Consider the following 12157-nt stretch of genomic DNA (forward strand, 5'->3'; position numbering starts at 1 on the left):
TGAAGATTATTGTACTTATATTTTAGAAATAGAGGCAGCAAGCGTTTGCATGACTTATCTGAAGTCAAACAAGCAAACAGTGAAAGAGTCAAGATAGAAGTATGGGCCAAGATTTTCAAAAACAGGTGCCTCAAGTCAGGCTCCCAAATCTATATTAGAAGGCTAAATAAGTGATCCAGTTTTCAAATGTGCCAAAGACTCCAAATTAACTTTCTTTGAGCTTTCTTTGCCTGTGTTTCTTTAGCTGTAAAATAGGAATAATGTTGATAATTTACTTCTGTATGGTACTTTCAGGCCTATACCAAAGACATTGCCATAATGGAAAATATTATTTATCATTTAATTAATTAATAATAATAGATAATAGCATGATTTTCAAAATATTAGGCATAAGGCCCTAGAAGGAGATACATGGCACTTAACCAGATTAGCTCTCTCAGTGCCCTCAATTTCCACTGAAGTCAAGATGAGACTTCTAATTGCCAAGTTTTAAAAGGAGCCAGTACCTAGTTTTCAGGCAAAATTAAACTTTTAAAAGAGGAAATTGATATCAGGCATGTGTTTCACTATAGACCAAAATAGTTGAACCTGCAGAAAATATGTGCAAACACCCCTTTCCTCAGTATGTCCATGTATGGGAGTGTTCACCTGAGTGTTTGTATGCCTGGAGTTCTTTCCTGTCTACCTTACTGGCCAAAACAAGAGAACTACCTTTTAAGCTTTCAGTCTGGTAAATTCTCCTAAAACAAATCAAGATAATCCTCCATCTCTCAAAGAAGTAACCTCTCCAGGAAAATATATGTGAACTTTTCCAGGCTTGTGTTGGGGGCTGGGGAGGGAGCAAGATTAAAATTAGTAAATATCATGAAATAACTGATCATTATATTGCTGCTATAGTTAAATATCCATGTGAAATGTCTCGTCAAAGAATAGTTGATGTAAATAGTTATTGAGTAAACATTATTTGGGCTGAGCTTTTAAAGCAGTTTTGGGGCAGGCTTGCCCAACTCTTATGAATTCTTAATGGCAACTGGGTATCCAAATCTATTGCCACTTTAGGAAATCTCAGTCAGAGAATTGAGCTAGATCTGTTTTAGAGTTCACATAAATTTCCTCTTGTTTAACAGAGGGTTACTTGGGTAATTTGGAGTGAGTCACTCACGTTAGTATTTGAATGTATTAATAGAGCAATATGGATCTAATATTGCAAATGCTATTGAGCAGTAGTAGTAAATTTTGCAGGATTGGGCCTTATCAGCCTGATCCAAAATCCACTGAACTCTATAGAAAGAGACACATTCATGCCCGTCAATATGCCAAGACCCCCATGTTATCACATGGGAATGCCGTCCTATTAATGTGGCAGGAGATCATGTATGATTGCCACTTGCACCACCATCTTCCCTTGTATTCTACACTTGAACAGCTGCAGATCATTAGACCCATTTCACTTCCAGCTGAGGACTGTTTACTTCAGGCCACTGGACTCTAGTTGTACTACTTATGAGTAGTACATGCTTTTCTACCACTTCCCTTTAAAGGAGTATATAACAGAGCTAAAAGCTCTACATTTTAAAGTGGAACTACTAAGCAAGCTGAAATCCTTCAAATGAAGGGAAAAGGAATAATTTTTATAATAGTAATATTAATCCAAGTTGGGCAAATATGTTACTGCTTATATGTTAAATTAATATTGATAACATTACTTCAAAATTCTTAGAGCCTAACATTTAAAGTTTTACTATGTAAATGATTAGGTTAGACAAAGTAGGAAAGAAAAACCAAACTAAAGAAGACGGGATTTATTCATTTTTCTTCAGTTTTGGAAACTATCTAGTCCTTAAAAATACTAACAACAGTTTTGCTCTTTGCTGTGGAATCCATTATATACCTACTTGTAAGCAATGACTGACCTTGTATAATTCATGTTGAAAAAAATGTTTTTTTTTCAATTTTCTCCCACAGGATTCAAAATGGATAGAAGAAAAGCAGCTCCTTATCAGAACAAACCAGGAGTTGTTAGAAAAGGTACGTGTTCTGAATCAATGTGCCATCTAATCACTGCTCTTCAAAGGAAACTGGGGTGCTAAGTGTTGATGTGTCCAGGTAAAATTAAATTTTCTTCTCCTGTCCAAAAATGTTCCCCTCAGAGCCTGAGATTAAAGTGCTATAGAATCGTGAGCTCTTTGGGGTTCATGGCCTACTATGTGCTATCTGCTTGTAAAATTTCTAGCTCTACAGAGACTCAACCAGGCTGATGCCTTGAAATGCCACCACAATATAAATGTAAAACAATACTAATGAAGGGCAGCTACGATATGCAAGACACACACAGAGTAGAATTGGAGGAAAATCTTGGATTATAGTAAATCCCACTCACTTTGTTCTGTTTAATGGGGTCACCCATTTTGATACTGAAAATGCAGAACCGAGTATTTCAAACAATATCAATCACTTTAAAATTCTAGTGTTGTGGATGATTTAACATAATAAAAAACTGCCATTTAGAGCCTGAGATACTGAATGACTTCAAGGTGTTGAACGCTGTCCATGGACTTCAGTGGGAGAGTTGAGGTCTGTCAGTAACTCAGAGAATGAGGCCTCTTAATTAGTGAGTTAAAATTATTAACAAAAGCAACACAAATGAGAGCCAAGGGAATATCCACAACTGAAAATCTTCAGCTAGAATTATACTTCATTCAGACACTTTTATGGATGTTATAAGTACTGTTATAAGCACATGCTATGTTTGCTGTCATAACCCCCTTTGTTTACATATACATAAGATAAGCCATTTATGTCAGCCAATAGTAACAGTGTTTTTGGCTGGACCCAGGGAAAAGGTAATTAACTTGTGATATTCTGTTTTGCTGCTGTTTAAATAGACTACAGCCTCTAAGCATACAATTTGAAAATTAGAATGAGTCCTGAGAGGAGATCTGATTTAATTGTAAAAAGTTAAGTTCCTGATCTTCTTAGGTATTGAGGACACTCAGCGTCTCCCAGAACAAGGCCAGAGGAAAGCAACATTATGGCTTTTGCCATGAGCACATCACTGAGAATTGGGAAGTCATGAATTGTAACAATGGCTCTCAATCTGCTGCATGGATTCCAGCAAATTTGTGATTCTTCACTGAGAATTTAATTTCTTCTTATAAGTGTAGAGGATCAGTGCACTTACCTGGATACATAGCTTTTTCCCATAATGTAGTGTTATGAAATGTTATTGCCTCATAGATTTACAGAATGGAACTGGAAGAGCATCAGCTGAAGAATGAGATGCAGGATGCAAAAGACCAGAATGAGCTGTTAGAATTCAGAGTGCTCGAGCTTGAAGTAAGAGATTCTCTCAGTTGTAAACTCTCAAATGGAACAGAAATTGTGTTTGAACCCAAGTTGAAGTGCATATGAAGTTCACTAATGTCTGCTGCATGTGTAAGGGAAAATATTTTAGATTCTTTTTTGAATGCTGTATGTTTGGATTCGGAAAATGAAAACCACAGCCTTAATATGATTTGGAGAGAATGCTCACTAATTTTTATGAAGATGTAAAATAGCTAATATATACTGCATATAGTTTGTTTTGCACTTAATAAAATATTTTGTTTTGCAATATTTTGCCTATTTTATTTGTTTCATTTCCATAACTACACCTTTTCCTGCATGTGAAATCACTTGGTATGCATAATATGGACTCAGTTGGCATTGTTTCAATTAACACATCTTCTCACATCTTGCATGCAAGGAAACCTCAGGATTCCACACCTCCATCACATCAATCTGTAATTGTTTTTGATTAAGCCAGTTTTCCAATTGACAACACTAATATAAATAAAGCAAACTTTAAAGGGCACATTTTCATGGCACCTGTTTGAAAGAATTTTACTTACCTGAAGTCTCTCTTCTGCTGGTATAGAACATCAATGGTGGGACATTCATAAATGTCAAAAGGCAAATCTTACAACCAGAAGTGCAATTTAAAAGTGCAAGTCACGGATATAATGTGTGCAAGTGAGAGTAATGTGTTCTTCATAGCAAGTTTCTTTCACAAATACTTTCCTTTAAGTAAACAGAATAATCAAGTTACTTTTATTAACAAAATAGCAACATATGGCCTACAATTTTCATGGGAATATATATGATGCTCATCATCTCATGGGTAGGAACATAGAGAATGTAAGAGAGCTAAGATGTTGCCACTATGGTGTTTGGTGCATTGTCACACTGTCACATTACCTGATAACACAATATCCAGTTTGAAAAGAAACACTTTAACCCTATTTATATACAAGAATAAACCCTCCAAAGGACTCTGTTACAGTTCGACAATTTCCTTCATCCGGTTCATTTCACCAAAATCCTTGGCATGTATAACCTCTGTGGTAAAGATGAAAATCCTATTTTCATCATTCTATGTGGTCATTCTGCTTTTAATCTTTGACTCTTCTTAAAAGCTTTTATTTTATCATTTTATTTTAACCACTTTCATAGTTTGTCCATAGCATGTAACGCAGATTTTTGCATTTTGAGATATTAGTGTCTCAGTAGTCATTCTAGAAAATTTAAAATGCAGAGTAACTTACATTCTGTATACTGTATTAATTTTAAATGAAAATACAGAACAAGTTTAAAACCGGCAACTAACCTAACAACCAGTTTTCCAAAATTTAAGTCTTTTAGGTAAATGTGACCTTGTATATATTACATATTTAAAAATAAACTCTTCAAAGCATGTTTAGTATAAGAACATTGTTCATTTAATGAGAGAATCTCATGAAAGCACACAGTACATTGTATTCTCCTCACTGAGTACCTATTTACTGAACAACAACAGAAGGATGTTCATGTGATTGTAAATAAAGCATGAGCAAAAGAAATCTCTCTCAAATGGTGGGCAAGTGCATAGGCACAAAAATGACTGACTGCTTTTGCAAAATTATGCATCTGTTGGTGAAAATATTTGTGTGCATGGTGATAGACTGAATTCATTCAGATGAAAATTAGAGTAGGTTAGAAAACAGTGTCAGTTGTTTATCATTTAGCACAGGCAGAAAATGACAAATTTAATGTACCAAGAGATTAAAAGAATAGATTTCATATAAATTTTGGGGGGTGTGTGTGTGATCCCATTTAAATTAGACTGTTAAGTAGAAAAGGTCTTTTTGGGAGATAGTGTGTGGGGTGAAAGGTAACGTGGAACAAATTCTTTCAGCTCTTGGTTGCAGCTTCAAATTCAGCCAAAGCTCAAAGTGACTAAATCATTACCCTGTGGTGACCTGTAAAACAGACCACAGCTCTTTTCCCAAAGGCAAGTGTCCATATCGCAAACCAACAAATTTCCCTCATCTGCAGTTTTGGAAGTCAAGCCATGGACAGAATAGGCATGGGAGCTGAACTGTCCTTTCACCTCTACTTCTCGCTGCAAAGTACAACTTCTGTAAAACACTTCAGCTACGGCTACATTAGAGATTTTTGTTGATAAAAGGCGGGTTTTGTCGACAAAACTTCGCAGAGCGTCCACGCTAAAAATGCATTCTGTTGACAGTAAATTGATGGAATGCAGTACTTTTGTCAACAGCCTTCTGCCTTTGCCCCATGGGGCACAACCACTTTCTTGACAGAATCTGTTGACAGAAAAGCTGTGGGGATGGTACAGGGGGCCCCTCTGTGGACAGACAGAGCTTTTGGGTCACTGGGCAGCCCTGTCAGCTGTTCTGTTGAGAGAGTGGGTGGAAAGTCTGGCTGCTCTCTGTCAACAGAAGAGATCGCTTTTTCTATCCGCTTTGCTGTCTGGCCGCAATCTGTCAGCAGAAGTTTTTTCAGAAGATATCTTCTGACAGTAACTTGTGTTGACAGATGGCTGTAGTGTAGACATAGCCTTTTTTAGGTAGTTGTGGGGAAACTAGAACTTATGTCTGCCTCTGTTTTGTCACTAAAGAAGGAAGGGTAATTTGGAGCTCACACTGCTGTAATGCCACTAATATCAGCAGGGCTACTCATGTTGAGAATACAGCTCACAGATACAGCTTCCGGATATTTTAGTCCAGCCACTTTAATAAGCAAATAATAATTTAACAAAAGGCCCTCATTTGCTGAAAGTAGGAATACAGCTATTTATTGCACTGAAATAATGGATCAGTATTTTGAAGAAGTGTGCTGAATGTATTTTTAATGTTATAATTTTAGAGATAGTATTCATGCTTCTTGGCACAGAAAATGTTCTGGACAAATAGTGAATTGCTGTCCTGGAGGAATGAAAATGCTGAAATGTAAGGTTTAGCTAATTGCATTGTTGGTTTACACTGGTCAACACTTGGCTATGATACTGAAATTTTTCAGAACAAAAATGCATGTTATTTTAGAATAGACACAGTCTTCTCAAGATCATAATACGATTTGATATTTTATTCTGTAGCCTATTCACAATAGTCAATATTTTGGTCATGAAAGTGATAGATTAAATAGGAGTCCACCGAATATGGAATAATTTAGAGGAATGCTTAAGTCCCCCAACTTTACAGTTGGTCCTACATAAGTGGACCTGTGTTACTTTCAATGTTGTAGACAATCTTCCATGGATTTGTGTGTTGAAACAGGACTTGAATGCTCCAATTACTCCAAAGCCCTTAAAGTACACTGAAGAACATGAATACTGCCATATGCTTTGACTGTGATTAAAAAGCTACAGATTTCTTAATATCAGTAAATTTAGATTTGTCATGAATAACTTGGAGACAAACTGACAGGTGAAGAGAAGCTGACATTATTGTGTAATCACATATATTGTTTTTTTAAACAAAATCTTTCCCCAGGAGAGAGAACGAAGGTCACCGGCATTTAACCTCCATATAACCACCTTCCCTGAAAACAATGGAAGTGCACTTCAGCTGTTCTGTCACCAGGAAGGAATAAAGGTAGATGTGGCTTCAATAGCTCTTGCAATGGTTGGCTAACCAGCAGCATTATCAGCAACACTCTTGTTAACCACATGAAATCTTAAAATCATAATTATCTTAGGTTAAGTCCATATTAGGGGAATAAATTGATTTCAGATACACAGTTCTAGCTACAGTATTTGCATAGCTAGAATCGAAGTATCAGAATTGACTTATTTCCTTCACGAAGACTTAGCTTCTGTACTCTTGCGTCGACCTCCCATACTCTACACAATTGTATGGAATACAGAGGTTGACTGCTGACCCCAGAGAGATTGATTTTGCTGCATCTTCACCGGAAGCTCAAAATCAAACTCTAGAAGATCAATTCTGACCGGGTCTATCTTCCACTTTGGACAGGCAAGCCCTTAGAAAGTAAAGTAGTGATCTAGATAATAAGAAGGACCCTGTTCAGCAAAACAATTAAGCACCTGCATAAGTCCTATTGAAGTAATGTGCTTAAGGGTTTTGTTGTTGTTGAATCAGAACTTTGGACTGTAAGAAACATGATGCAAGGTCTTTTCAACTCAATGTGACCATTTTTCCATTGGTCTCACCAACTTTTGCACATGGTCTGTCTTGCTCATGGGCACAAAAAAAACTTTTGTGCGGAGGCAAAGTATAGGATTGATCCAACCTGTGTCTTGCCTGTACCGCTAAATAGGTCAGAAACCTGGCTCCTTACAGGCAGATTTAGGAGCAGATAGAGGCATTCCTATATGTGCTGTCAGTGTCAAAACCTGAACAAAAAGTAGTTTAACTTTGTGCAAAGTATCACAATCTGGCACTCTGCCCTAGCCTGTGGCACTATCTCTGAGGTCTGGTCATTTGCAGGATTGATCCAGATTTGGGAACTTTATATGATGCCTGCTGAGACGCTGTCACCTGTGGCTGGGAGGTGCAACAGCACTACTAGACGTTGTGTGTTTAACTTTCTGTTTGCTTCAGTTAGCTTCAGATCAGGCCCAAGATGAGCAAGTAATAAAGTAAATAACCAACATCTCACCTGTCTGCCTCAATGAGACCAGTCAGTTTTATGTTACTTGCTAGCTTTGCCCTGAACACACTTTGGCTACGTCTACACGTGCCCCAAACTTCGAAATGGCCATGCAAATGGCCATTTCGAAGTTTACTAATGAAGCGCTGAAATGCATATTCAGCGCTTCATTAGCATGCGGGCGGCAGCGGCGCTTCGAAATTGACGTGCCTTGCCGCCGCGCGGCGCGTCCAGACGGGGCTTCTTTTCGAAAGGGCCCCGCCTACTTCGAAGTCCCCTTATTCCCATGAGTTCATGGGAATAAGGGGACTTCGAAGTAGGCGGGGCCCTTTCGAAAAGGAGCCCCGTCTGGACGCGCCGCGCGGCGGCAAGGCACGTCAATTTCGAAGCGCCGCTGCCGCCCGCATGCTAATGAAGCATTGAATATGCATTTCAGCACTTCATTAGTAAACTTCGAAATGGCCATTTGCATGGCCATTTCGAAGTTTGGGGCACGTGTAGACACGGCCTTAGTGTGAACTGGTTTCCATGTTGATTCACTCATAATTTATTTGAGAATGTGTAATGTCAGTGCTGTGCATAACAGGTCAGAGAAAACACAAATGTACTATTATACTACACATTCAATGGGCAGTTGTGGTAGTCATAAAAATATTTTTCTTTGTGGACTGTGACAATTAGATCTAAAAATCACTGAGACACAATGAACATGAATTCCACTGTGCTATTATTAAACTAACTTCTCTGTGAGTAATTCCTGTAGTGTGTGGACCATACCATGTTCTAGCAAACTCGGACACAAATTGTAATTAATATACTTGCTACCTTAGCCTCTTTGATATGTACTGTAACAATAAAGGGCTTGTGAATATTTGACTATGTACCAGAATGAAATGTTTTCATATTCACAAAGCTATTAATAATGGGTAATAAACTACAATTTTAAGTTCTATATCTTTGTGAAACTGAGTAACCTGAAAAATTAGAATCAGACTTTCAGCTGATACACCATTGAAAATGACCAGTGAGCACGTTCCCTTTGCAAATTATACAGCTTTCCAAGGCCAAAACTTCACTATTTTAAAATGGCCTCTCATATTTAATTTTGTCATGACAAAAGCTGTTTTAATATCCATTACCCTGTACTTCCCTTTGCCATCTATGAAATGAGTGATAGATATTGTAGTACTCATGGTTGTTATGAGGCTTAATTAATTGTTTTAAAGTGTGGGAGCCTTTGAGAAATGATTTTTACTGTAGACTTTACATATTGCGTATTTAAAATGGGATTTGATTTTTAACTATTCCAATGTGCTCAATAACTGAAGTAAATAAAAACAGTAAGAATTTCTGGACTTAATAGGATTAGTAAACTAAAAAATATGCATTTCTAGGCTCTGTTCCATTTCATTGAATCATATCCATGTCCACTCTTATCATAAGCATTTTTCATTTAATAGTATTAGACATTACTCTGAGCTAAATGTCTTGATCTGAAAACTGGCCCAAACACCGCATGTTGGGATGATAAGGTGCAAAAAGACCCTATAAAATTAGTATCAAATGATGTGTTTTCTCCTTTATGAACAATGAACGTTAAAAATATTTTCCAGGATGTGAACATTTCTGAACTTATGAAGAAGCTTGATATCCTTGGAGATAATGGGGTAACAATTCCTTTATTTAAATCTCTTGGTTTGGAATTTGGTTGTAACCCTATTTGCTTACTGAACTTTGACAGGAGTCACAGTTGTGTTTTTTCAGGAGGGATGTCGGTCCTTGATGAATGGCTGTAAAGGGAGGACATTGTGTCATAAAAATTAGAATAAAATTAATGGAGGAAATGAGTTAAAATGCATTTTTCTATATTGTTTCCCTCAGATAGTAACACAAAAGGTTAGATTCTACAACAAAAGGGCTACGTCTACACGTGCACACTACATCGATGTAGCGACATCGAAATAAGCTATTTCGATGAATAACGTCTACACGTCCTCCAGGGCTGGCAACGTCGACGTTCAACTTTGACGTTGGGCAGCACCACATCGAAATAGGCGCTGCAAGGGAACGTCTACACACCAAAGTAGCACACATCGAAATAAGGGTGCCAGGAACAGCTGCAGACAGGGTCACAGGGCGGACTCAACAGCAAGCCACTCCCTTAAAAGGCCCCTCTCAGACACAGTTGCACTAAACAACACAAGATCCACAGAGCCAACAACTGGTTGCAGACCCTGTGCACGCAGCATGGATCCTCAGCTGCCGCAGCAGCAGCCAGAAGCCCTGGGCTAAGGGCTGCTGCCCACGGTGACCATAGAACCCCGCAGGGGCTGGAGAGAGAGCATCTCTCAACCCCTCAGCTGATGGCTTCCATGGCGGACCCTGCTATTTCGGTGTGGCGGGACGCGGATCGTCTACACGGTCCTTACTTCGACGTTGAATGTCGAAGTAGGGCGCTATTCCCATCCCCTCATGGGGTTAGCGGCTTCGACGTCTCGCCGCCTAACGTCGATGTTAACATCGAAATAGCGCCCAACACGTGTAGCCGTGACGGGCGCTATTTCGAAGTTAGTGCCGCTACTTCGAAGTAGCGTGCACGTGTAGACACGGCTAAGGTGTCCTAGAAATACCTTACACAGGAGAGATTTCTTCAGCAAAGAAAAAGAGATGATCAAGTTCTGAGAAAAGGATGATCTAGGATGAATAGCAAGGGAAAGAGGCTTCCTCCAACTGTGAAGTTTGGTTCTAGATTATCCACAAAGTTTGAAGGTTGGTTCTAGGTTGTATTCTAAGCAGCAAGATCCAGAAGCAATTTCTAAGCACCATTGCTGTCTTGTTTAATAACATGGCTAATTCTGCCATGCTGTCTGGGCTTCAATACAAGGTTTGGTTTTTTGCTTTGAGGGCAGTCCGACAAATGAATATTTTTCCTATTTGAAAAAAAATTCACGAGACTGAGACTAATGTAAACCAGGCTCTTTTTGCAAGGCATAGTGAGAAGGATGCAATGAATGAACAAGTATAGGGTTTGCACCCCCACCCACCCACACTTTAGCTTTATTATTTGTAATCATTGGATAAATTCTATGCTTTTTTTAAAAAAAAAAGTTAGTGTTCTGTAATATACACAATGAAATCAAAATTTCTCTCGCGTGTTTTGAAGAATGGATTTATAATCCAATGTGAAATGCAGTTGCACCTTTTTGTATTTTAGAATTTGAGAAATGAAGAACAGGTTGCAATAATCCAAGCTGGGACTGTGCTTTCGCTCTGTGAAAAGGTAGAATTCCCTAAAGATTTTTGCTTGCATAAACGCTGAGCATACCAGCCTGGAACTGGAATGATGATTTGTCAGTGGTGCATGGCCTTTCTGTTAAATTAACATGTGTGTGAGCATGGAGGAAGCATAACCAAGAGCTTTATTGTGATTGTACTTGTAGAGGGCCAAACCATACCCTCAAGCTTTTAAAATATAACTTCAAAAATGAAAACTTCCACCACAGGCATTGCCATTAAAGATGCAAAAATCTTTTGGATAAAAGGGGCTAGTCAGGGAAATGACCTCCACCTCAACTACCACTGATCTTTATTTGGGGAATTGAGGGTGCTCATCACATGACTGAAGGTTCTCAGAGCTTTGCAGGGCTCATATCATGAAGACTGTCCTGAGTCCAATTCTCCAAAGTTCTCAGTAGAATAGGAGGGTGTTCAGCACCTAACAAGATTGTTCCCATCATGTGCCACCCATGCATTGTTTTGTAAGTACAGCACAGGCTGTTGGCTTTTGAAAAACTGGCTCTTAATATTTTTCCATTGCACAGCCACAAATGTCTGTCTTTCAAAACAATCAAAAATACTGTACTGCCCTTTAACTTCCCATTCTTTGCTTTACTTAGCTGTGTATGTTAGCAAGAAGTTTGTCGTAACCTCAATTTGCCTGTTGTTCACCTCTTTGATCACACAATTCAAGCACTTTGTACTTGGTTCTTGTTATTGCCCTTCATGCCACATGGGAGAAATAGAATTATGAAAACATGATTCAGTATTTTTGTTGTTAGGGCTTGGTCCTCTCCAGGGACTTCACTGAGCTAGCACTGTACAGCTGGCTTGTGCTATTGTGTATTAAGTGGACAACTTTCTACATGTCTTACTGAAGAATAAGAACATAAAATATAAACAGTCATCCACTCCTAGAAAGTAGCAACTCCATTTACCCATGTTCTTA

The 12157-nt window shown here is 38.4% G+C and overlaps 1 protein-coding gene across 1 annotated transcript in view; it reads left to right on the forward strand.

The window, feature by feature from the left end:
* JAKMIP1 (janus kinase and microtubule interacting protein 1) overlaps positions 1-12157 on the forward strand; it is a 165222-nt gene that overhangs the window by 104893 nt on the left and 48172 nt on the right. The window contains exons 12-16 of the mRNA XM_074991717.1: positions 1966-2028; positions 3238-3336; positions 6813-6914; positions 9546-9599; positions 11147-11212. Of these exons, the coding sequence (XP_074847818.1) occupies positions 1966-2028; positions 3238-3336; positions 6813-6914; positions 9546-9599; positions 11147-11212 (384 nt within the window). The remainder of the gene's footprint in view (positions 1-1965; positions 2029-3237; positions 3337-6812; positions 6915-9545; positions 9600-11146; positions 11213-12157) is intronic.

The sequence above is a fragment of the Carettochelys insculpta genome, chromosome 4 (assembly GCF_033958435.1).
Source record: "Carettochelys insculpta isolate YL-2023 chromosome 4, ASM3395843v1, whole genome shotgun sequence".
In the NCBI taxonomy this organism is placed as follows: domain Eukaryota; kingdom Metazoa; phylum Chordata; order Testudines; family Carettochelyidae; genus Carettochelys; species Carettochelys insculpta.